Source organism: Lynx canadensis, chromosome A2, assembly GCF_007474595.2.
Source record: "Lynx canadensis isolate LIC74 chromosome A2, mLynCan4.pri.v2, whole genome shotgun sequence".
NCBI classification, from domain to species: Eukaryota; Metazoa; Chordata; class Mammalia; order Carnivora; family Felidae; genus Lynx; species Lynx canadensis.
Window position 1 is genome coordinate 78,943,490 of NC_044304.2, and position 22,262 is coordinate 78,965,751.

At 34.3% G+C, this 22,262-nt stretch overlaps 1 protein-coding gene across 4 annotated transcripts in view; it reads right to left on the reverse strand.

The window, feature by feature from the left end:
• Nucleotides 1–22,262, reverse strand: part of KMT2E (lysine methyltransferase 2E (inactive)) — a 100,486-nt gene that overhangs the window by 14,745 nt on the left and 63,479 nt on the right. For 3 of the 4 annotated variants that reach the window (XM_030307789.1, XM_030307788.1, XM_030307791.1), the window contains 9 exons: nucleotides 19,891–19,949; nucleotides 18,760–18,932; nucleotides 15,539–15,577; nucleotides 12,494–12,724; nucleotides 12,246–12,376; nucleotides 11,147–11,264; nucleotides 10,069–10,178; nucleotides 6,750–7,014; nucleotides 5,721–5,819 (listed from right to left, as the gene is read on the reverse strand). In XM_030307789.1, the coding sequence (XP_030163649.1) occupies nucleotides 5,721–5,819; nucleotides 6,750–7,014; nucleotides 10,069–10,178; nucleotides 11,147–11,264; nucleotides 12,246–12,376; nucleotides 12,494–12,724; nucleotides 15,539–15,577; nucleotides 18,760–18,932; nucleotides 19,891–19,949 (1,225 nt within the window). The remainder of the gene's footprint in view (nucleotides 1–5,720; nucleotides 5,820–6,749; nucleotides 7,015–10,068; nucleotides 10,179–11,146; nucleotides 11,265–12,245; nucleotides 12,377–12,493; nucleotides 12,725–15,538; nucleotides 15,578–18,759; nucleotides 18,933–19,890; nucleotides 19,950–22,262) is intronic. The other variant, XM_030307790.1, reaches the window with a different exon arrangement.

Genomic DNA, 22,262 nt, shown 5'->3' on the forward strand with positions numbered 1-22,262 from the left:
GGTTCCCAGGTCATTCAGCATTTTCACCAATGCATCCAATACATTCTGACACATAACCATACATATAGTATCTAGTTAATGACTGAAAACTTAGCACCAATTTTACAGACCTACCTGAAAAATAACCAGTTTTATATATGGCTTAGGGTAGTGACAGCCTATGTAGGGGATCAGTGAAATCAGGAGTCCTAATTAACCTCAGCAGACCCTAACATCTGTGCTTGATGTAGTTGAGATTATACTTGTCACATAAGACATGTTCTATAACCAGGACTCATTCCAAGCCCATGAGCAGACCTCAGGATCACTGTATTATCTGTGAGCTGGGCAATTATTGACGCTGATCCAGAATTACAGTTAAACAGGTTTGCCTTTCAGGAATGAAAGTGACACATTGTTAACGCTGGAGTATTGGGAGCTAAGCTGAAACTATGAAGGCTCTCTGATGAGATCAACAAATTGCTTTTATGACCTGTATTTTAGTTTATGGTTTTACAGCAGCAAATATAGAGTGCTGTAATTCCTGTAAGCAGAATAAAGTCTGCTTACTATCCCTTAAAGGCATTTTATCACTTGAGGAGTGGGTATTTTGAAAATTTTTATTCCAATTTTGTGCTTCCGTATGTAAACACTGGAACACAAACCTGACTTGAAATCCTCTAACTTGATACGCTTGGAAGAGACTATGGAGAACTTGTCTAAGACTCCTATTCAACAAATGGGGAAAAGGTAAAGTCCAATATAGTTGTAGGGGTACATACTAAAGAACACGGCTTAAAGTTTGATACAATATTGCAACTGAAAAAATAAACCCCACTGAGTAAATTGTTATAATTCATCCCAATTAGCAATAACTGGTACTTTTTAACTGAGTGAAAATAAGCTGATGAACTGTGCCCCACACTAGCTTTAAAGGGAAATGTGCTTAGTAGTAGAGCTAAAGAATTGAGAAGGAAACAAAATGAAGACATCTAGAGACTCAAGGTTTCCTTTTTTCCCTTGCTAACAGATAAGAAGTGGTTCTTCTTTAAAAACTTGCCTTTTAAAGGAAAGGGAACCTGGAGGGCCAGTCTGCTAAATTACCCCACCCATAGCCTTGAAACAGAAAGTAAAAGGGATTCCTTACTCAAATGACTTTGCTTATTCTCTCGAACAAGAGTTAGAGATTTATTAATCTTTTAAAAAATGGTTAAGATTATTGATTACCAATAAAATAATTGCAAATAGTCAGTATGGCTTGTGGAGTATCCCCATTTCTTCTCTGCCACACAATGATTCAGTTTCTCTGCACAGTACTGTTTCCTCTTTGATATTTGTTTCTTATTCCATGCACTTGTGTTCCATGAAAGCTTCTCCAGAACCTTGCCTTCTTTTTCACCCAGTACTTTCAATGGTGCTCAGTGTATAGCAAACACTCATTTTTGTTAAATGAATAAGAACTGTATATACATTATATAAAGCATATGTCACTGTTATATGAAAGCATGAGTGAAGTATTTAAATGAGATTTGGGAAATCTTGAATTTATTACAAAGCAGCTAAAGCTGAATATCCTCATTTTGTTTGAATAGAACCCTATAAAAATAAATGGGTTCCCATTTGCTGTTCAGTACCATAATGTCATTAATTACTCGTCTTTAGAAACACAATTCCTAAACTCTGTGATGAGAACATGGGACCTAAGAAAATCAGAATTGGTAACCGACATCAACTTAATCATGTTATAAGGAGAGAAAAGTGAGATGGGGGATATATTTCACATGTCATCAGATGGCTTTCCTGGCAAGGCATTTATCCTGATATCTTACTATTAAAATTTCTTCGGCATTTTCTAAAGCTATCTTCTAAGTCAAGTTACTTCCCTAGAGGAATTAACAGTAGTGTTTTCCCACAGGATGCTTGTTCCATCAGATAAAAATCTGTGGGATGTCAACGGTATCACCACAAACAAGTTGGAAGGGTGTCAAAATTTACAAAATGCCTTCATAAACAGAATTTTTCAAATTTTTAAACACACCACTATGTATATACTGAAGAACTCAAAGTTGGGGATCTAAAGCACTGTTTACTAAACTCAACTGGCCCCAGAGCTTCCCCCGCCCCCTACCCCACAAAACATATTAGTGTTCTGTGGAATAATTTCTGATGTGAAGGATGAGGGATAAGAAAATTATGGCGAATCCTGCATCCTGGCAAGGCCTCCAGGGCACTACCTGGGCTATAAGGAAGCTTCACTTAATTCACATTCATGGGCCTACCTATATCTCTACTTAAATGGCTGCCACAAACATTTAGTAGGCTCATTTATGTACTTTATAAACACCTGGAATTTTTTTCCACAGGAACTGGGGCTGTAACAATTTATAAAATTATAAATTCTCACCCTTACGTAGTTTATATTCTAGTGATCTTCAATTCTTAGTATCAGCAGATACTTCAAGAGGGTCTTTTCATGTCATTATACACTGAGTGGGGCAAGCCTGATTTTTATTTAAAATTTTCAAAAGCTTTATACTTTAATTGATCACATGTTAGTTCAACAAAATACGATGAGCTTCCCAAAATCTAACCCCTTTCTGCATACTTTCTTTACCTCTGACAAGGTTATATGGCCACCTCACCTCCCCTTACTTCACCTCCCGTGCACCTGGGGGAATCCACTCAGTAGTGCCCTGGTTTTGGAATCAGGTGAGTATAAACGGCCTACTTGCATTTCAACTGCCATAGCTTAACAGGGTTGATTTTAAGATTCTCCAAAGTCAGTTCCAACCACCGCCAAAGAGGTATCTCTTACTAGCTAAAAGGAAACCATCTATTTATTCAGTTCTATACCATTTAGACACAGGTGTGCTTTTGTAAGTAGGTAACAACTTTTTAAGGGGGAAAAATAATAGAGGGAAAAATAAATTTTTTAATAAAAGAATAGCTTTCTATCTGGCCACATAGTAATTTGAATAAACATTCTTCCATGAAATCTTTATCATTCAACACTTCATGTGATCTGCTATCAACCAACCTTATCTCCCTGTTCCCCCACCCCAAAAAACCACCTATATAATCCCAGCCAAATATGATTTATCACTTTTATAATTACCTCCAGGCTCTTTCCCCTGGAGGGCTATTTCTGTACTCCATGTAACTCCATACATTGTACTCCATACAATTTAGTTACAAGGTAATCTGTACTTGTTTAAACCCCACCCCTAAGGTCCATCCTAAATAGTACCTACTTCATGAAATGGTCTTTGACCCTACCTCCAACTACAGCTGTAAGTTACCTATCATATTTATAGCTCCTTTACCACATTTCTTGCTGCACCATAATAGTTTCTATAAATGCCCTGGAAGGCAGAGACATTGGTCTTCCATTCTCACCAAAAAAAAAAAAAAAAAAGACAAGCAACCAAAATACATACTTCCACCAGTGCAATTTTTGGAGACTGAGCAAAATGCTAAATATTAGGTCATGTATGAAACTTCCATTTGTGTAGGTAAACACTGTCAAATCAACAATTTCATATGGCTCAAGCTACACTACAAAAGGATAAGCTAAAGTATATTTGAATTTGGACATTACATGGTATTTATCTGGGAGGAGAGTAGGACTAACTCCTTTTGTATCCCAATCTTGTAAATCTACAAGAGAACTAGTACCCAAAAATGATTTAAAGTCTTTCCTCTCACAGGAGGAAATTTCAGTCTCTCAGGAGCTGACCTTAATGTTTCTAACTACTACTGTTAACCTACCCAATACAAAAGGCAGACACCAAAGGCTGATTAATATTTAAACTTTTCAAAGCCAAATATTTTGGTCCTCAAAAATACCAGTATGTGGCAAGGGGTGGGGAGAGACCATGCCAACTGGCTTAAGAATGCCAACAGTGCTTTTACATTCTGCTTATTTGACCATACCCAAAAATTCTGTAATTAAAATATCAAAGCAAATGTACCAATTAGAAATAACATTGCAATGATTTCGAGGGTCAAGGAGCCAAAGATTTTTAAATATTTATTTCATATCCCTTCAAAATACCAAATTCTAAACACTGATACTTTGCAAGTTTTCCACATTTTATTTGTATGAAAAACACCCAGCTGCACAGCAGCTACCTTAGAGGCAGATATTAAAATGAATATGCTAAAATGGATATAAAATTTAAAGCATTTGCCTATATTAATATAGCATACTAACAGGTAAAATCCTGACCAAAAATGGATTCCCAAGTAAGCCTTTTTGTTTGTCCAAAGTTCGATCAGCAAAAGGGTATTTCTATTTTCTGGGATCTGAAAATGAGGATGTTCTAAAGTTCATGGATTTTCTCAGCATTAATAGATAAATTTTAAAAGTAGCCCCACAGTCATAAAAACTTTTAAACAAAATGCAACCTGAGTAAAATTATTTTAAGGGCATATAACCTGTTTTTTAAAAATTTCATGATTTTTCAAAGTGATTGTTGTAGCCCTTAACTTATGAAAGAGGTTCCTCCTTATCATACACATGCATCATCCAAAACCAGTGATACTCCAAATTGGTTTTGCAGATTAGCGCAAATATGCTACTGTGGCACCTGTGGATTGAACAGGCCAATACTGAAAATCTCCTCAAGAAAGGGCCACAGGTGATTTGGGTAGGTACAGATAATTCAGATGTAACCACATCTTGAAAAGGGTTCAAGATAATTCCTTTAGGTATAGGAAAAAAAACCCTCCTCCTTTCTTTATAACCAACCACGTCCAGTATTTTCTCCTAGTTGTTTTTCTTCTCTCTCATCTCTAACATTACCCTGTCCCCTCACAGCAGTGTTTGTGAAACCTGCAGACTGCAAAAGTTGGGCTTTGCTTTCACAATTCTGAACATCAACAATAAAACCATGTTGGAGGAATGACTATCCAGGCAATAAAAAAGACAAATTAAGTAGGCCTACAATGACCAAATTCCAAAGATCCTACCCTTCCCTAAGTACATGACACCTGCAATTCCATGGAATTCAGCATGAAAATCACAGACATGAAACAAAATAAAAGGGAGTGGGGAAAACCCATAGTAAGATCATTAGTTGGTGTGTAAAATCATCTTCAAATCTTTGGGCAAACTATATCACAAAACTTTCTTAACTCGCCTAAATATTATATCCACTGCCAAATTACCATGGACTTCTATGAAAATATCTTGTATTATTTATTTGCAAATACATGTATAAAAAGCGGAACAAGGAATATAAATTCTAAACGTATTTTAATGAAAATCTTGTGATACCAGTATGAGATACAGAAATAGTAGCTACCAAACAGTGGGTTGTTTTTTTTTTTTTTTTTTTTTTTGCATAAGCCATTTATTTGGTGCTATTATAAGCTTTAAAATTCCATTTTTGCTTTACATTAAATTATGAAGTGAAAGGTACATTTAGCTAATGAAAGACATTTTGAACAGTGATTCTGGCATTAAAATTTATTGATAGTTCTCAGCTTCAAAAATGTTCAAAATTTCTTAAATGTCACATTCTAAAATGTCTAATGAACACACAGTAAATATATAAAAGATTAGTGCAAGTTACTTGAATGGTAACAACAAAGCCAAACAGAAATGCTCAGCGGCACATCCTGTTTGCTAACTTGAAACAAACAACAGGCCTCCTAAAGGCAGCGACAATGACTATGGGAAGAGCAGCTGTCATAAGCGCAAGTGACAGCATGAAGCAGCTACTGGCTTCCCAACTTACCATCTTCCTTTTCCTTTCTGCAATCTGCTCCTCTGATTCCATTTCTACTTCATTGCTAATGGGAGTTTTTTCTTCTATATCATCAATAAAATCTGGTTCCTGAAAGATGGAAATGACTGCTTTATAGATACTACTATTCCATCTACAAACTAGGGACACTGCACTATTATAAATGCCTTTCAACCACAACTAACAAATTCAACGTAGGAAAATTATAAGCCTACTTAAATACGTTTCAGAATTTTAAAACTGGTTTTAATTCAACACTTTCAAAATTATGCAAATAATTTTGCTTTTTAAAGTTAGAGTCAGTGTTATCAATAGAGCCCACAAGGTCAAATATGGTAGCACAGCCTTCTGTTTATAGTCTTCCCAAAACATGAACATACAAAATTACTTCATGAGACCCAGTGCCTACAAACACCAAGTGCCCAATAAATGTTTGTTCAATTTGAAACTTAAGGGAAATTATTAAATTGATTAAACTATTGTTAAATTAAGGAAGATGGGGTACTGGAGATGAGTAAAACTGTACTTAATTTTCACATTTAAATGGTCCCTAACTTTCATTTGTGTAGAGGGCAGAAAACAAACTATTCCCTGGCAAAGCAGACATAGAGGGCAAACTCATTCCTCCAAATTACCGTACATGTTAAGAGAATTTTCTCTGAACAATCTTATCTCTCATCCTTATAGAATTATGCCTCAAATATTTAAAAAAGGAAATTAAGACTTTAAATAAGAATTTTATTAACATAAGGACAATACCATCTGGAAGAAGTTTTTAATTACCCAGTTATAGAAATATCTTGCATTCAATTCTGCAAGGATATGCTGGCTGAGTTATTTACTAACAATGCACAAATTCTAGTAGAACCTGTGTTTTATGTTTCTAAGTACTTCATTAAATAACAGGTTTAACTTAAAAAATTTAAACCATTTTACATAAAGCAAAAAAGAGGTTAAAATATGACAAGTTATTTTCTTTTGTTGACTTCGGCTGACAATCAGAAGAGCATAGTTCAGTACCTGATTATTTGATACTGATAGTCTCAGGGGAGAAAGCTTTCTTTGTTTAGTTTCTGGGCTCTTCATTTTGTTGGTTGTTCCTTCACAATCCAGAGTAATATTCTGATTTTGGGTATCTTTTTCTTTTGAAATATCCTTTTCTTTTTTTCCTTTTTTCCTTCTGGTCTCATAACCGCTATTGATGTTTTCCATGGATTCAGAACTACGTTTTAGAACAGGGCACTCTGGATTTTCTTTGAGGCATGCGCAGTCCACCTTGTACTTACTGGAAAGATAACCGGTTAAATATTTATTCAGGATGCAAACTTTAAAATCTTCTTATCCACTTTAAGCTGCAACTCTGTAAATTCTATGCTACTACTATTTATGAGCAATCCTTTTCACTAATTTGCATTCCTATGGTAACTATCACAAAAGAGATTTTATTTCCTCACTTAAAAAACATAATCATTTGAAGTTGATTTCTGACCAGAGATTGGGCCTTCAATCAAAAGGATAACCAGTTATGGTTTAGAGAAGCAACTCAAATTAAAACTGAGCCTTTTTAAGTAAAATGATACTGTGGCTTACATTAAGGCAAAAACAGTATTTACTTCAGTGGTCCCAAACCCTAACTAGTTTGTATTTTACTTTAAGGAATGACTTCAATAACCAAGTGTCTTTGAAAAAAGGTAAAGTTATGCTTCTTTTTGCCCCTCCTTACATGTTCTCTCTTTCAAATGGAAGCTTGAAAAATAATTGCACTCTCATCTTCACTGCAGTGATATATATTACTCCCACCATACAGACAAGATTAATGGGCAGAGAGGGGCAGCATTTTGTCCAAAGTCACATGCTAGCTAAATGGTTGGGACAGCATTCAGGTACAGGTTTAGGGGAGTCCAAAGCTCACACTTTTCATCTCTTCAATATTTCTTAACTCTGCCCTCCGTATCTCTACCACCAACGTTCAATTTCTCTCTAGGATACAGGCAGCATGCCAAAATCGGAGTTAAACAGTAGAAGCCTCCCACTTTACATGTTTTAATTAGTTTAGTGTTTGTTCACAATAAAAAAGTTTCTAATACTCCTACTTGCTCACTTTCAAGACTAGTATAAGTCAAACTTGCTAAATCTGTGAATCAGGGACAGAACTCAAAAATTTATGATCTACTCCCCCATCTCCCCAAATCAGGTATTGCTAGAAACTAGGTTGAAACTTTCTAGATGTTTTGATTTCAGGATAATAGAACTCCAAATAATGATGGCTAATAGCTCATGTTTACCAAGCACTTATTTTGTGCCAGGAATTGTTTTAAACACTTTACATATCTTTTTTTTTTTTTTTTTTTTTTGAGAATGTGTGCACACACAGGAGCTGGAGTGGGGAAAGGGCAGAGGTGGGGGGGAGGGAAAGAGTGAGAGACAGGGAGAGAGAGAATCTTAAGCAGGCTTCACACCCAGTGCAGAGCCAGACCTGGGGCTCAATCTCATGACCCTGAGATCAAGACCTGAGCTGAAATCAAGAGTCAGATGCTCAACCAATTGAGCCACCCAGGCATCCCTGAACACTTTACGTATCTTAAACTCACTGAATTTTCAAAACATTCCTGTTTGGTGAGTATTATTATTCTCATATTGTGCTGTAACAAAGCACAAAGGGATAAGAAGGTTATATAGCTAATAATAAGCAACCAAGCTAGGATTTGAAACCAGATTATAAAAAGCTTATATTCCTAACCACTTATGGGATACGGTCTTTCAAAGCAATGGGCAAAGAGCCATTATGCTAAATTTTCCACCTTCTGGGGGGAGAAAGGGCTAACAAGGAAATGCTGAAGTTATAATAAATCTGACTGCCAACAATTAAGTAGAGATGCACAGGGCAGGAAGAGGAATTTCACTGACAGAAAACATAATGGATATTTAAAACTTAGGCATTTAAATAGGTTACCATAGAAAAATTTAAAGATAAAATACAGAATAGGAGGAAATGAACTGAAATGCTTATAACCGAATACACTACAAGATACAAAAGGAACCATCCCCCCAAAAATCAGTATGAAAAAGACTGCCCAGGAGCAGAATGGAAGATGATTAACCAATTCATCAGAGCGGAAACCCAAATGACAAATTAATATGTAAAAAGATCCTTGGGTCAAAAAAAAACCAAAGAAAATGGTAATTAAAAATATAAAAAGATACCATTTCACATGGATTAGCATCAATTTTTAAAGTCATAACGAGATGGAGCAAGGAAGTAAAGCTGCAAGAATAGAAACTGGTCATTATCCATATCTTGGTTATTGTAAATAATACTGCAATAAACATAGGGGTGCACATATCTTTTAGAATTAGTGTTTTCTAATATAACATTATATGTCAATTATACTCAAATTAAAGATTAACCCATGTCTGGTGAAAACTGAGGCTGTGCACACTCTACAACCCAGCGAGTACACCCCTAATTCCGTACCACAGAGAGAACATGTACCCACAAAGACGTGTTCAAAAAGCCACAGGAGCACTTTTGGTAAATCTAAAGGTCCACCAATAGTGGAATGGATAAATGCCATCAACAGTGAAAATAAATGAACTAGAGCCACACCTAACAACAGAACTAAATCTCAAAGTAATGAATGAGAGAAGATGAATGCAAAATAATACAGATTATAATTTTGTATATTTGTATTATATTTGTATAATTTTGTATTATATTATGTATAAATACATAAAATTTAAATGGAAGCTTTTATATCAGAATTAACTTTAACTTTCTTCCCTAGTGTTTCAGAACAGCAGTTCTCAGAACTTCCTTACAGTACTCCAACAAACACTTTTACTGCAAGAAAACTTCGCACAATTTCTGTTGCTTTTGTTTTTTGTTTTTTTTTAAGTTTATTTGTTTTGAGAGAGAAAGAGGAAGTCCCAAGCAGGCTCAGCACTGTCAGCGCAGAGCCCAACGCGGGGCTCACTCTCAAGAACAGAACTGTGAGATCATGACCTGAGCCCAAATCAAGAGTTGGATGCTTAACTGTTAGAGCCACCCATGTACCCTGAATTTCTTTGTTTTGAGGGGCAAAACGTTCAATTACCCATTCACACTGATCAGCCAAATTAATTATATCACTAACACTGTACCCCCTAAAATACCAGAAAGAGAAAATTCTCACATAAACAAGGTCAGTGTTGTATGGCTGAATTAGGGCTATGATTTTTTAATTGCCTCATGATAAATACAAATGAAAAGCTATAAAAGTAATGCAAATACATAAATTTTTAGGAGGACATTAAGGAACTACTGCAAAACAGATTAACATATACACAGACTTGAACTTACCAATTCCCATAGTCAAAATCAAAGGCAATAGTAATTTCAGTTCCTTTTGGAATAGTCTGTATAGAATAAATGTAAAGATGTATGGTTCCATCTTCAATTTCATGCCTCACCTGTTAGTTAAAAAAATAATTTTATATTTTTATAAATTTTTTCTACTTTTAGAAGTATCCCATCCTGCAATTTTGAAAAATTTTCAAAGTAATTCCTAAGTACAACATGGAAAATATGCAGTTCAAGACTTGTAACTATAAATCGGTGGTTTTCAACTGGACGGAAGCATAGTGATGCAAACTCTACGGCCCACCATGTAGCATTAAAAAGCAAATACTAAAAAAAGAAGAAAAAACATGACACTTCATCAATTCTACAATGCCTATTTTTTTTTTTACCCCTGAGTATCTCTGAAATTGGGAGTTTTGTAAATGATGACACCCTCGATTTGATGAAATACAATAATCAGTAATGGAACAGTTAACACCACACTTTTCTATGACAGACACTGTTCTAGGTACTTCATATGTATTTACTCCATTGAGTCCTCATAACCACTTTTTATAGAACACAGACCAGGTTACAAAGCTAGTAAGTCAAAAAGAAGACATGAATCTATTAAGTCTGGCTTCAAAACCTAAACTCAACTATAACATAGCTATAAATTAAAAATGTTTATTTTGGCATGTAAAAAAAACCCGGAAATATGCTCCAAAATTTATGCTCCAAATTAAAACACAGTTTTATAAAAAATTTTGTAGTAGCACATATAAAATCTACTTTAGCTTTGTTTTGTCATCTACCTTGATCCAATCAGATCTTATATTTGACCCATAAGTAGAGCTTCAGAAATAAACAAAAATCTAATATTTCTTCTTACAAAGAACATCACAATTTCTTCAGTGTGCAAAGCAATTTTTAAGACCTCACAGCCCATTACCACCTAATTTTTTGCAATGAAAACACGCTGAGGAATATAAAACGCATCAATGGTTAAAAAGTTTAGGGCTACCAGACTTGTGTTTAATACTCAATTCCATGCATCCCCTGAAACCCTTGCCTCCTGAAAAGATTTTTAGAAGCTTACCTCTGCATTGGGTGTACAAGAACGCCTAATGAACCGAGCCTCATTCCCAAAAGTCCTTGCATCAACACACATTTCTAGCCCGTGAAATTTAGAATAAAATAAAACAAAAGGATATGGTCTACAAAGAAAGAAATGCATTATAAACCATTAACATGTTAAGAAACTTCTAAAAGATTCAAAGTAAATAGTGAAGCCAAGACTTGAACACAGGCAGTCTAATACCAGAACCCATTCGTTAAGGGCTAGTTCATGCTAATGAGATTTTTACCTGCTCCAGTAACCTTACCTAAATTAAAGGTAATTAATTGAAGGTAGAAATTCAAATTTATGAGATAAAAAGGGAGTGACTACTGCCTTTACAGGAGAATTCATAATTGGATACCTTTAAAATCCTAATCGCCTAGTACATTTAAGTTTTGATTTCTAGCACTGTTTCAGATCAAATTTGCTATGTAAAAGATTTGTATATCTTTCAAATCTTAAAAATTCAAGTTATAAACAACAAATACTTTTAATAACCATATAGACTTATCTCCCTAAAGATACAAACATATTTCCTGACCTCCGGGAAGTAAGGGGTCATATCAAATGCCCCCAAAAAATATATAGAAGAGGGCTCCAGTGCCATTCTAGTACCAAGAAAGGAGGAGGTGAAAGTAGCAATAATGTAAGACCAAATCCAACATCTGTTATAAAGAGGAAGGGGTTTTGCCTGTGATCACCAATGGTGTTTTCAGGTTCTAGCAATTATAAGGAACTAGGTAAGGTCCTGGATGCAAAAGGGCTTCACTCCTTATAATCTTATGTAATCATAGTTTTAAATTAATGTCCACCTATATACTGCTGTTTATCTTTGAAGTAAACTGTTGCAAGAATGTCAGTAAGAGAGATGGGTAAGAGACAGAAATACATCTACTTTTTGTCATATTTTATTATAGTTCAAAAGTTATCATTAGTCACTGTTCAACTGTACCATAGTTTTAAAAGTATTAAAATGATAACTTAGAAAAACAAAAGGCTTATGAACACACAGCATCTTGGTAAACAGCCAAAAAATCAATACTTAACAACAGGTAACTAGTAAAATAAATGAATATACCTCTTAAAGAAATATCCATTTGCTTCAAACTGTTCTCTTAGCATAAACTTCCCTCTGTACTCAATGATAAGTGCATCAGGAGGCAAATCTTTTGCGGATTTCAGAATTTTCTTATTTTTTTGTATATGGCTCTAAAATAAGAGAAATGTTCAGATTAGTTAAACCTAACTGCTTTCAGTCTAACCAGTTAAGATATACATTAGAAAAAGGTCTTTGTTTCATAATTTTTAGGCAAATGATATATTTACCTCTACAGGAGGTTTGAAGAGCAAATTGTTGGTATTCAAATCTGATTTATTTATCTCTTTTTTGTCATTTCCATTGCCTAATCTCAGAGCTATTCTTTGTGCCTCCCTCTGAACACCCTCACTATATTGGTTACTATTTGCCTCTTCGTATCGATCCATCCACGCTTTGATTTTTGTCTCCCATCCAAAATTTGAACCATCAGATGAAGGATCAATCTCTGGAGCTGAACCCTAAAATCATAGCAAACTAAGCATTAATATCTGGACTTGTAAGTATTTACACACACACACACACAGTAATCTATATAAAAGAACATAACATAAAGTAGCAATAATGTTCGGCTTTCTAAGTTGGTCCTAGGAAAAAACAGACCATAAATGATCAGCATACTACATTTTTATACTGCGTGCCAGATAAAGAGTTAGAAAACTAAAGAGGCCAAGTTACATTGAACAGCATAAATTCAAGCTTCACTGACACCACTGTAGCCAAATTAAGGCCACTGACAAAACTGCAAACACCCAAAACTTCGGAGTTACTGTCAACTAATGATTAAAAAAAAGATAGCATATGAAAATGTTTTTATTTTACAGACTGCCAGTATCTACTTTATACTCAGTTCTGATAGAATACAATTTTAACATGTTTTATTAAGAAACACACTTTGACATCTTAATTTAGTATAATTCCAAGATCTATAATCAATTGTCCACATGATAAATATGACATGAGAACAAAATGTCTAATAGGATGTGAAATGACCCAAAATGGTCCATAGCCTAAATTCAAGGATCATAATGACAGCAAGAACTCATAAACTTAAATGCTTGCTCTTCATCCATACCTCCTATTAAAAACCTGTAAGATAAGAACGCTAAGTGCCAAGTACAAAAAGTTACAGCCTCTCTCAATCTGTTACAGAACAAAAAAGGAACACTTTTCTCGCTGGAATGCAATTTACAGATAGGCACAATGACCACACATTTTAAAAATGTATTAAAATGTGGACACCCACAACAATTCTTATTTGCAATCTTAGGATGAAAGTCAAGTAATGCAGATAACAAAAACATGTTTCATTAGCATAATTCAGGTTTATAATTCGTTTTAACACATGACATTTCAATTTGTTGCAAATGCTATTCACCAGTTTCTACAACACTGAATACCTTGGTGAGAAAACAGATTATTTCTATATGTATAACCTAACTAAAATTTGAAAATCACATATAGAATTCATAAAGATCCTTATATATCCTGTTAGACATGTATACATGTACAGTAACACTAAAATTTACCATCTGTCCACCTGCCATATAATTAATTTTTATTACAAAAAATATCATTCTTTTCTACAATGAAACAAACTGTAGTAAGTTGTTCAACTACTTGATAGGAGTAGGTTTATTTGTATTAACTGGTATTTTCTGTAAATATTCCACATTATAATGACCATGAGATAATAAATTTTTATACAAATATGAAATACTACATATTAAGGCTTTCCTCAGATTTATTAAAGAAATCCATTTTTAAAAATTTGTCTTTCTTTTCTGTCCTCCTCCACCCAAGCCCTCTACTGATCTGGTATATATTTGATAGTTCTTCCATATCTCTTTAACCTATAAATACTATTGAATTACTAACTGAAACTGTTACAATCTTAAAGAGGTATCTTTTTGTTAAGGGAAAGATATCTTTAAAGATGCACAAAGCATTTTTAAAATTTTACTTCCTCATCTCTTTACAAAATAAATGAAAATATTTCACTTAAGTAAAAGATGTTCCTTCTTAATTAAACTTACTATTGGAATGACTGGATAAATAAGGAAGAAAGGAAAACTTTAGAGTATCAACAGTTTCCATCAGCTTAATCCAAAACCTTTTTCAGATTGTACTGTGTCAGATAATGTCCCATAAATTCAAGTTTAATATATAGTAAGTATATAATCCCCAACTTTAACATATAAGGAACATTTTATGAAACTTTGGGCTTGCTGTGTGTTGAGTGACACCACATATTTGCTTGAGAAAGAACTACAAACGTATGCAGTAATCATCACTGGACAGCTGTTTAATTATTTGTTTTCCAAGAATGCGAAATAATGAATAATTGTTATGCACAAAAGATACACTGTAACATGCTCCCCACATACTATTTTAATATCTGACAACTTAAGAAATCCATTAGCATTTAACCACACAGCCTAGAAAGCTGTATAGTAAGTCTATACAGCTGATCTCTGTGATCCAATACCTATCTTTTAGTGGGAGGCAGAGCTGAGGAGACTTGCCACTCTCAGAAATCAGGGCATCTACAAAATTAAGGATACAGGCTAATTCAAGGTACAAGTGACTACTTTGTATACCTCTATGGTGATTTTATAGTATAACAACTGACTTGACTAAATCACTAGAACCCCACCTATGCAAAAAAAAAAAAAGAAAAATTTCAAATTCTAAATGTGATTTTGCATTCATATATCCAGTATACAAAGTGGTATGGAGACATGGAATGCAATAATCTACTGAAATTCAGATTATCCAAAATTTTGATAATAGGAATTACTTATATACCTCCTTTTACTTAATGATTTAACAGTGTTAATAAACTCCAAGAGAGGCATAGTAATCCAATTAGGATTCTCTATGGTGTCACTTCTGGTAAAGATAATAAGCAATGAGATGATATGCAATGAAGAGAACATAAAGTAAAGGTTTTGGACAAGCAACCACTTAGTAAGCTCCTGAAAAACTGATAGTTGGAACAAGGACTTAAATTTAATGTATTTAAAAAAAAATTAATGAATTTACCTTAACTCTTAAAAAAATTTTTTTTAATGTTTATTTATTTTGAGAGAGAGAGAGAGAGAGAGAAAGCAGGGAGGTAAGGAGAGAGAGAAGAAGGGAGAAAGAATCCCAAGTAGGCTCCATGCTTAGCACAGAGCTCCACACAGGGCTCAATCTCATGACTGTGAGATCATGACCTGAGCCAAAATCAAGAGTCAGATGCTTAACTGAGCCACCCAGGTGCCCCTGTTTACCTTAACTCTTGATGACTTCCGAGATCCTTCACGAAAGGCCTAAAATAACATGAAATTCTGAGTTAGTTTTCTTTTAAACTGGATATAATCAATCAGTTCAGTAAAGCATTTTATTGAAGTCTCATAATAATAAAAAACTTGGCAAATATAGCCAGAACCGGGTGAATGTTTAAGGAAAGTCACCTACTAGCATACTATTTTACTATTAAAAATAGAATGCAGACTTTGTATATCTAAAACCAAAGTAACAATGTATGTCAACTATAGTCAAATTAACAACAATAACAACAAAAACCATAATGCAGGCTATGTAAGAACAAGAGAATATGTATATGATACTGCTAGAAAAAATCTCAAATTTTTTGTGTGCTCAATTATTACAACCATGGGAAAATATCTGATTAAAATTGGAAGGGTATTAACAATATTACAGTAATTTTATTTAAGTCATGAGACAAGTCTGGGGAGTGATAAAGTTATTTACTTTAATTTTCGTAGTCAACTAGTAAGTGATATTTGAGCACAGAGGAGTATTTGAGTAATAAGCACTGTGGCAAATAGAGTTGTATTTATTTAATAAATAATTTAGTGACAGCCCACTACTCTGCCAGGTCCCAAAGTGGTATTTAACATTTAATTCCTATCTTCCTCACCACTTCACCCAAAAAGTCTCCAAGGAGACTAACAAACGTAAACTGAGAGTAAGCAACATAGACCCAAATATATGTGTTAAGTTTGTGTGTAGACTATATGTTGGAAGTCAGCAAGATTTACTAACAGCAAAAACAAGGCAGTGAAACGTCACATAAAACATGGGCAAAGAGCTAGGTGGACTTTGGAGAAGTAATGTACCCAGACAGATGAACAACTGAAAGGAATACAATCCTGGTACTAAAGAAACATGAAAGAGACACCTGGCTGGCTCAGTCGGTGGAGCATGCAACTCTTGATCTCGGGGTTGTGGGTTTGAGCCCCACACTGGGTATAGAGATTACTTAAAAAAAAAAAAAAAAAATCTGGAGTGCCTGGGTGGCTCAGTCAGTTAAGCAAGCATCCAACTCCAGCTCGGGTCAAGATCTCACGGTTCGTGGGTTTGAGCCCAACGTTGGGCTCTGTGCTGACAGCTCAGAGCCTGGAATCTGTTTCGGATTCTGTGTCTCTCTCTCTCTCTGCCCCTCCCCTGCTCACGCCTTCTCTCTCAAAAATAAACAAATAAAATAAAAACTGTCCTCTATCCAGAACATCTATTGTAAACTCCTTTCAAATTTTTAACAATTAGCCATAACAATAGGCTGAAAAAAAAAAAAGCAAAACTGTATATATTCGTTTGTTTTATATATATACTACATGTCACCCCTCAAATAATAGTAAAACCTTAACAGTGGGCAAGATCTAAATGGGAAAACCAGATCTTTTATACCCAGTTCCTTGATTTTTTTTTTCTAATCCTTGTCAATTTTTACTAACAACATAAGACAAAAATCTCTTTTTAAATACACAGCAATATTCTGAAACAACTATGTCACACTCCAAGACCCAGGACTGATTCATTTTAAATAGGGACAAGTAATTCCCCCCAGAAAAAGTGCAAAATCTATGCCTTATTCAAAAAATAGATTTTTTAAACCAAATGACCTAAAACAAATATGCAAGGATACAATTTCCAAGTAACAATAAACAAGAAAGCCTAATTTGAAAGCATGATATGAAAAAGGTATGTCAATACCTATAATATGTGAATTCCTAAATTATAAAAGGCATTTAATAGACAATCTCTCTCTCTCTGTGTAAATTACAGTCTGAAATAAGGGACATAACAATGAAAGAAAACAAAATGTTGTTACAAGTGCTATAATAAAAGGTTCAAGTGACATAATGAGATGCAAAGAAAGATGATCATATTTGATAGGAGAAAAGCAAGTTTCATGGAGGAAGCAGTACTTGAGAGTATAATAAGGGTTTAAAAGACAGAGATGAGAATATCCTAAATGGTAAAGAGAACAGCATAACCAAAGATGACACCTGGTGGGACACTTAGCAGGCTCAGTGGGTAGGGCATATGACTTTTGATCTCAGGGTCATGAGTTCAAACCCCATGTTGGATACAGAGGTTACTTTAAAAAAATAAATAAATAAACAAAAACCACCCAGAAAGTGCAGGTAGAATTTGGCTATAAGAATGGATAATATACAGGAAAAAGTGTAGCAGAACTGGAGAGGGACGTCATCTGTGAAGACTGCTACAGTCAAGCTTAAATGGTGGTGAAATGAGAAACTGAAAAGTACCTGCTGCCTATTAAATAACCAAATAATATCTTGAAGAATTACTCAAGGAAAAAAAAAATGCTTTCTTTGGAAAAACCTGATTTTATATCTAGGAATAATTTCACTCTATAATAGCAATATAGTTCTCGTGAAAAGTATTTTTTTTTACCTTATAAGAGAAAAATCTTCAGGACCAATAATAATAAATTTAGTGAAAAAGTGGCTTAGAAATGGTTTTGTGCCATTAAATCCTTGGGATAATTCATCACATAAGACTTAAGTAAAAGAAGTCTACATGATAAGAAATTCATTAAATATGGAGGTTTATTAAAATTACAAACGATTGGGGCGCCTGGGTGGCGCAGTCGGTTAAGCGTCCGACTTCAGCCAGGTCACGATCTCGCGGTCCGTGAGTTCGAGCCCCGCGTTGGGCTCTGGGCTGATGGCTCAGAGCCTGGAGCTTGTTTCCGATTCTGTGTCTCCCTCTCTCTCTGCCCCTCCCCCGTTCATGCTCTGTCTCTCTCTGTCCCAAAAATAAATAAATGTTGAAAAAAAAATTAAAAAAAAAAATAAATAAAATAAAATTATAAAATTACAAACGATTCAGAGAAGAACAACTATAAACAATTATTCACAATTATCATATGCTCTTTTACCTTGTTCATAAGCTATTAAAAATTTAGGATTGTTATTTTTTGTCTAAAACAGCAATTTTTTTCTATTTTATTTTAGCTTTTGCCTTTCTATGACTAGTCTCATTAGTGATTTCAAATCAGTATGCCAACATTTATCTATTACACTTCAATCTTTAAAACATATTAAAATTGTAAAATGAGTTTCAAAAAACTTAGATTCTGCAACCTTTTCTAGCTACCATCCATTACTCACCTGCCTTTCCTGTAAAACACAGTTCCCATCACTTCCTGTCTACATAACTAAAAAAAGGAAAAACTTACTTTTTTACACTTTGAAATGTTTTGTTCTTTCTCCCCACTTTTTTTCCTTCTTTTATCATTAACCTTGGAAACTCTTGAAGCAGTTAAAGTAATCGATGTTGGGGTATGCTGAAATGCAGTATATAATTCCACAGGAACCTCATCACCACTCTCAGTTGCACTGGTATCACCATCTTCCAAGGCAAAATAAAAATTACTATACTTGTAACACTATCTTGAACAAAATGAAAAATCAAACAGCATTCTACAAGACAAGCTGCCGTATCTCCCATCATTCTGAAGAATACACTTTTTTCTACTTCCTCAGTTCACTCATAGTAAGATACATTTAAATGCATACTACAAATACCTTTTCTCATACATTAAATTAGAAAGGATACAAAAGTCTGACAACACACTGAGGTAGTGTGACTATGGGAAAAGGGCATTTGCATAAATAGCCAGTGGTAATTCAAAATTCCCTATGAAGGGAAATTTAACCATATCTAACAAAATTCTACATATACTTACTCTTTCACCTAATAAACTTTTTGTAGGTGTGTGTCCAAAGATAAAATGAACAAAAATACACACACAAAAAAAAAGGCCACCAAAACAAAACAAAAACAAAAAAACTTGTCTGGGAGGGTTTCATTGACAGTACTATTTGTAGTAACAAAAATGAAACGAAACAAAACAAAAAACACTGGAAACAACCTAAATGTCCATCAAACAGTTCAGTAAACTATGATTATTCAAAACCAGTTGTACTGGTGTTGTCGTAAGCCAAAATAAAAGTTGTAGCACAGTTATACTGCTAAAATCTATTCCTCAAAATGAAATACTATTCCATATGATTAATGGATCACCATCTCTCTGAAAAGCAAACATATTTTAATACTTCTTTAAAGCTGTTACCTTTGTACAAAAATGAGGATTTAAAATTTTTATTTTCCTCTAATTTCCACATTTTCTAAAATAAGTACATTCTATAATCTGTAAAAAAGACTACTTAAAATCTATACCTGAGATTGTAAGTTGTATGTACAACCAACATTGACTGGTAAGGTGTTTATATCCAACTGAAACATGCAGACCACTCATTTTCTCAATCACACTAATTTTAATATAGCATAGATCCTCTTCACCCACCTGACATATTTTCCCTTTTCCGGCGCTGTAGTAGCACTGCCCTCTCTTTATCCAAACTCCTGCATTAAAATATTAACATGATTATTCATCAAACTTTCATAAATTCAGATATAAAGCAGATTGATTTTAAATGTGATAAACTTTACAATTTCTCTAATGTTCTTACTGAAAAACAAACAGTATAAAATATGTGTATTTTTTCCCTTGCTTTAGATGTGATCTAGCATAATTAGCAGTAGATGCCAGGTAAGTGACACTGTTGTGCTTTTAAGAAAATAACTTTTTACTTAGGAAGCTAGTACCTTTTTTTTTTTTTTTTTTTTTTCCAAATTGAATGTTTAAAGCAAAATGTCTGGGGGCACCTGGATGGCTCAGTCGGATAAGTGGACTTGGGCTCAAATTATGATCTCACAGCTTGTGAGTTCAAGCCTCGCGCTGGGCTCTATACTGACAGCTGCTTCGGATTCTGTGTCTCCCTCACTCTCTGCCCCTCCCCAACTCATGCTCAGTCTCTCTCTCTCTCTCTCAAAAATAAACATCAAAAATTAAAAAATTTTAGAGCAAAAAGTCTGAAAAAAAAAAAAAGAATGTTTACAATAACCAAAATAAATTTCTTAAAAGCACACCACTGATTTAGGATCTATTTGCATTATTACCAGCCTAAAATTATTTCTACTTTTGAAATAATACACACTGAACTTTTAACAATTAAAAATACACTAGGGGGGAGGTGTGTGTGGGGGGATGGGGATTAAAAAGTGCACTTGTGATGTGCTAGCACTGTGTGTTGTATGGACATGTTAAACACATAATATATCTGAAATGAACAGAACACTGGATCTTAACTGGAATTTACATAAAAACTTAAAGAAAAAAGTAAAATATTTCATTAACTCCCCACACATGAACTACATCATCCATAGGAACTGTTTTATATTTCCCACCAACATTTTCACTGTCGAAACCTATTAGCCTATAGGTCAAATAAGACTAGATATTTTTCTTAGATGAGAGAATAAGGGCTCTAGACTAAAATATCTACAATTCAGTAACAGACTTGTCTTAATGTCTACTAGGACATATAACTATAACTAACATTACTGATTATCACAGAATAATAAGTAGGTATCACTCAATAAACTACCCTCCCTAATGACCAGTTTTAAACCAGTTCTTAACTGAATTTATCAATAGATATTTACCCCAGCAAAAACTATTTGGTAAAAGGCTAGTAACTATCATAAAGTAAAACAAAATCACACAGTAAAACCTCACTCATAAAAAAGCAATGCGAAGTGTAACATTGAGATTACCATTTTGAATCTAGTTAAACTGGGAAAAATCCAAGTCTGTCAGACACTATTGTAAGCCCTGGGAAAACAGGCATGCTTATCCATCACTGGTAGGAATTCAAAACTGTACAGCTCGTATTGGAGGAGAATTCAGCAATATCGGACAAAAATTTTATGCATATATTATACATTTACCCTTTTACTGAACACGCCTACTTCTATTTGCAATTACAAAAGACTGGAAACAATGTCCATTCTAATGAGACTGGTTGAATACACTATTCCATGAAAAAGATGAAGCACCTTGAAGCAACAGAAAAAAATGAGCCAATTTCTATATACTTCTATGAAGTGATCTTTAGCAGATATTTTTTTTTAATTTTTTTTAACGTTTTTTATTTATTTTTGAGACAGAGAGAGACAGAGCATGAACGGGGGAGGGGCAGAGACAGAGGGAGACACAGAATCGGAAGCAGGCTCCAGGCTCTGAGCCATCAGCCCAGAGCCCGACGCGGGGCTCGAACTCACGGATCGCGAGACCGTGACCTGAGCCGAAGTCGGACGCTCAACCGACTGCGCCACCCAGGCGCCCCTTTAGCAGATATTTTTAAGAGAAAAAAGGAAATGTGGCAAAACTCTGTAATATACTATCGCTTACCTAAATAAGAAAGGAATACAAAGATGTATATACACACCTGTTTCTAATAAGGAAACAATGGAAAGAATAATCTATTTTTTATGTTACTTCAGGGATAGAAAGTTCAACTTATCTGAATATACTTTGTTTTAAAATTTAACTTCAAAATAATGGGACTACTTCTTACATAATCATGTAAGTATATAATTATAAAAACAAAGTATAAAAAGCAATCCTAAAAATAACTAGATTCCTCCTACATTTCTGGTAGGAATATAAAATGGTACAACTGCTCTGCAATATAGCTGGATAATTTTTTTAAAAAACTAAACACAACTACCATGTGACTGAGCAATTGCACTCTTGGGCATTTATCCCAAAGAAAATAAACTTACATTCATACCAAAACCTGTACACAGATGTTCATAGCAACTTTTCTGTAA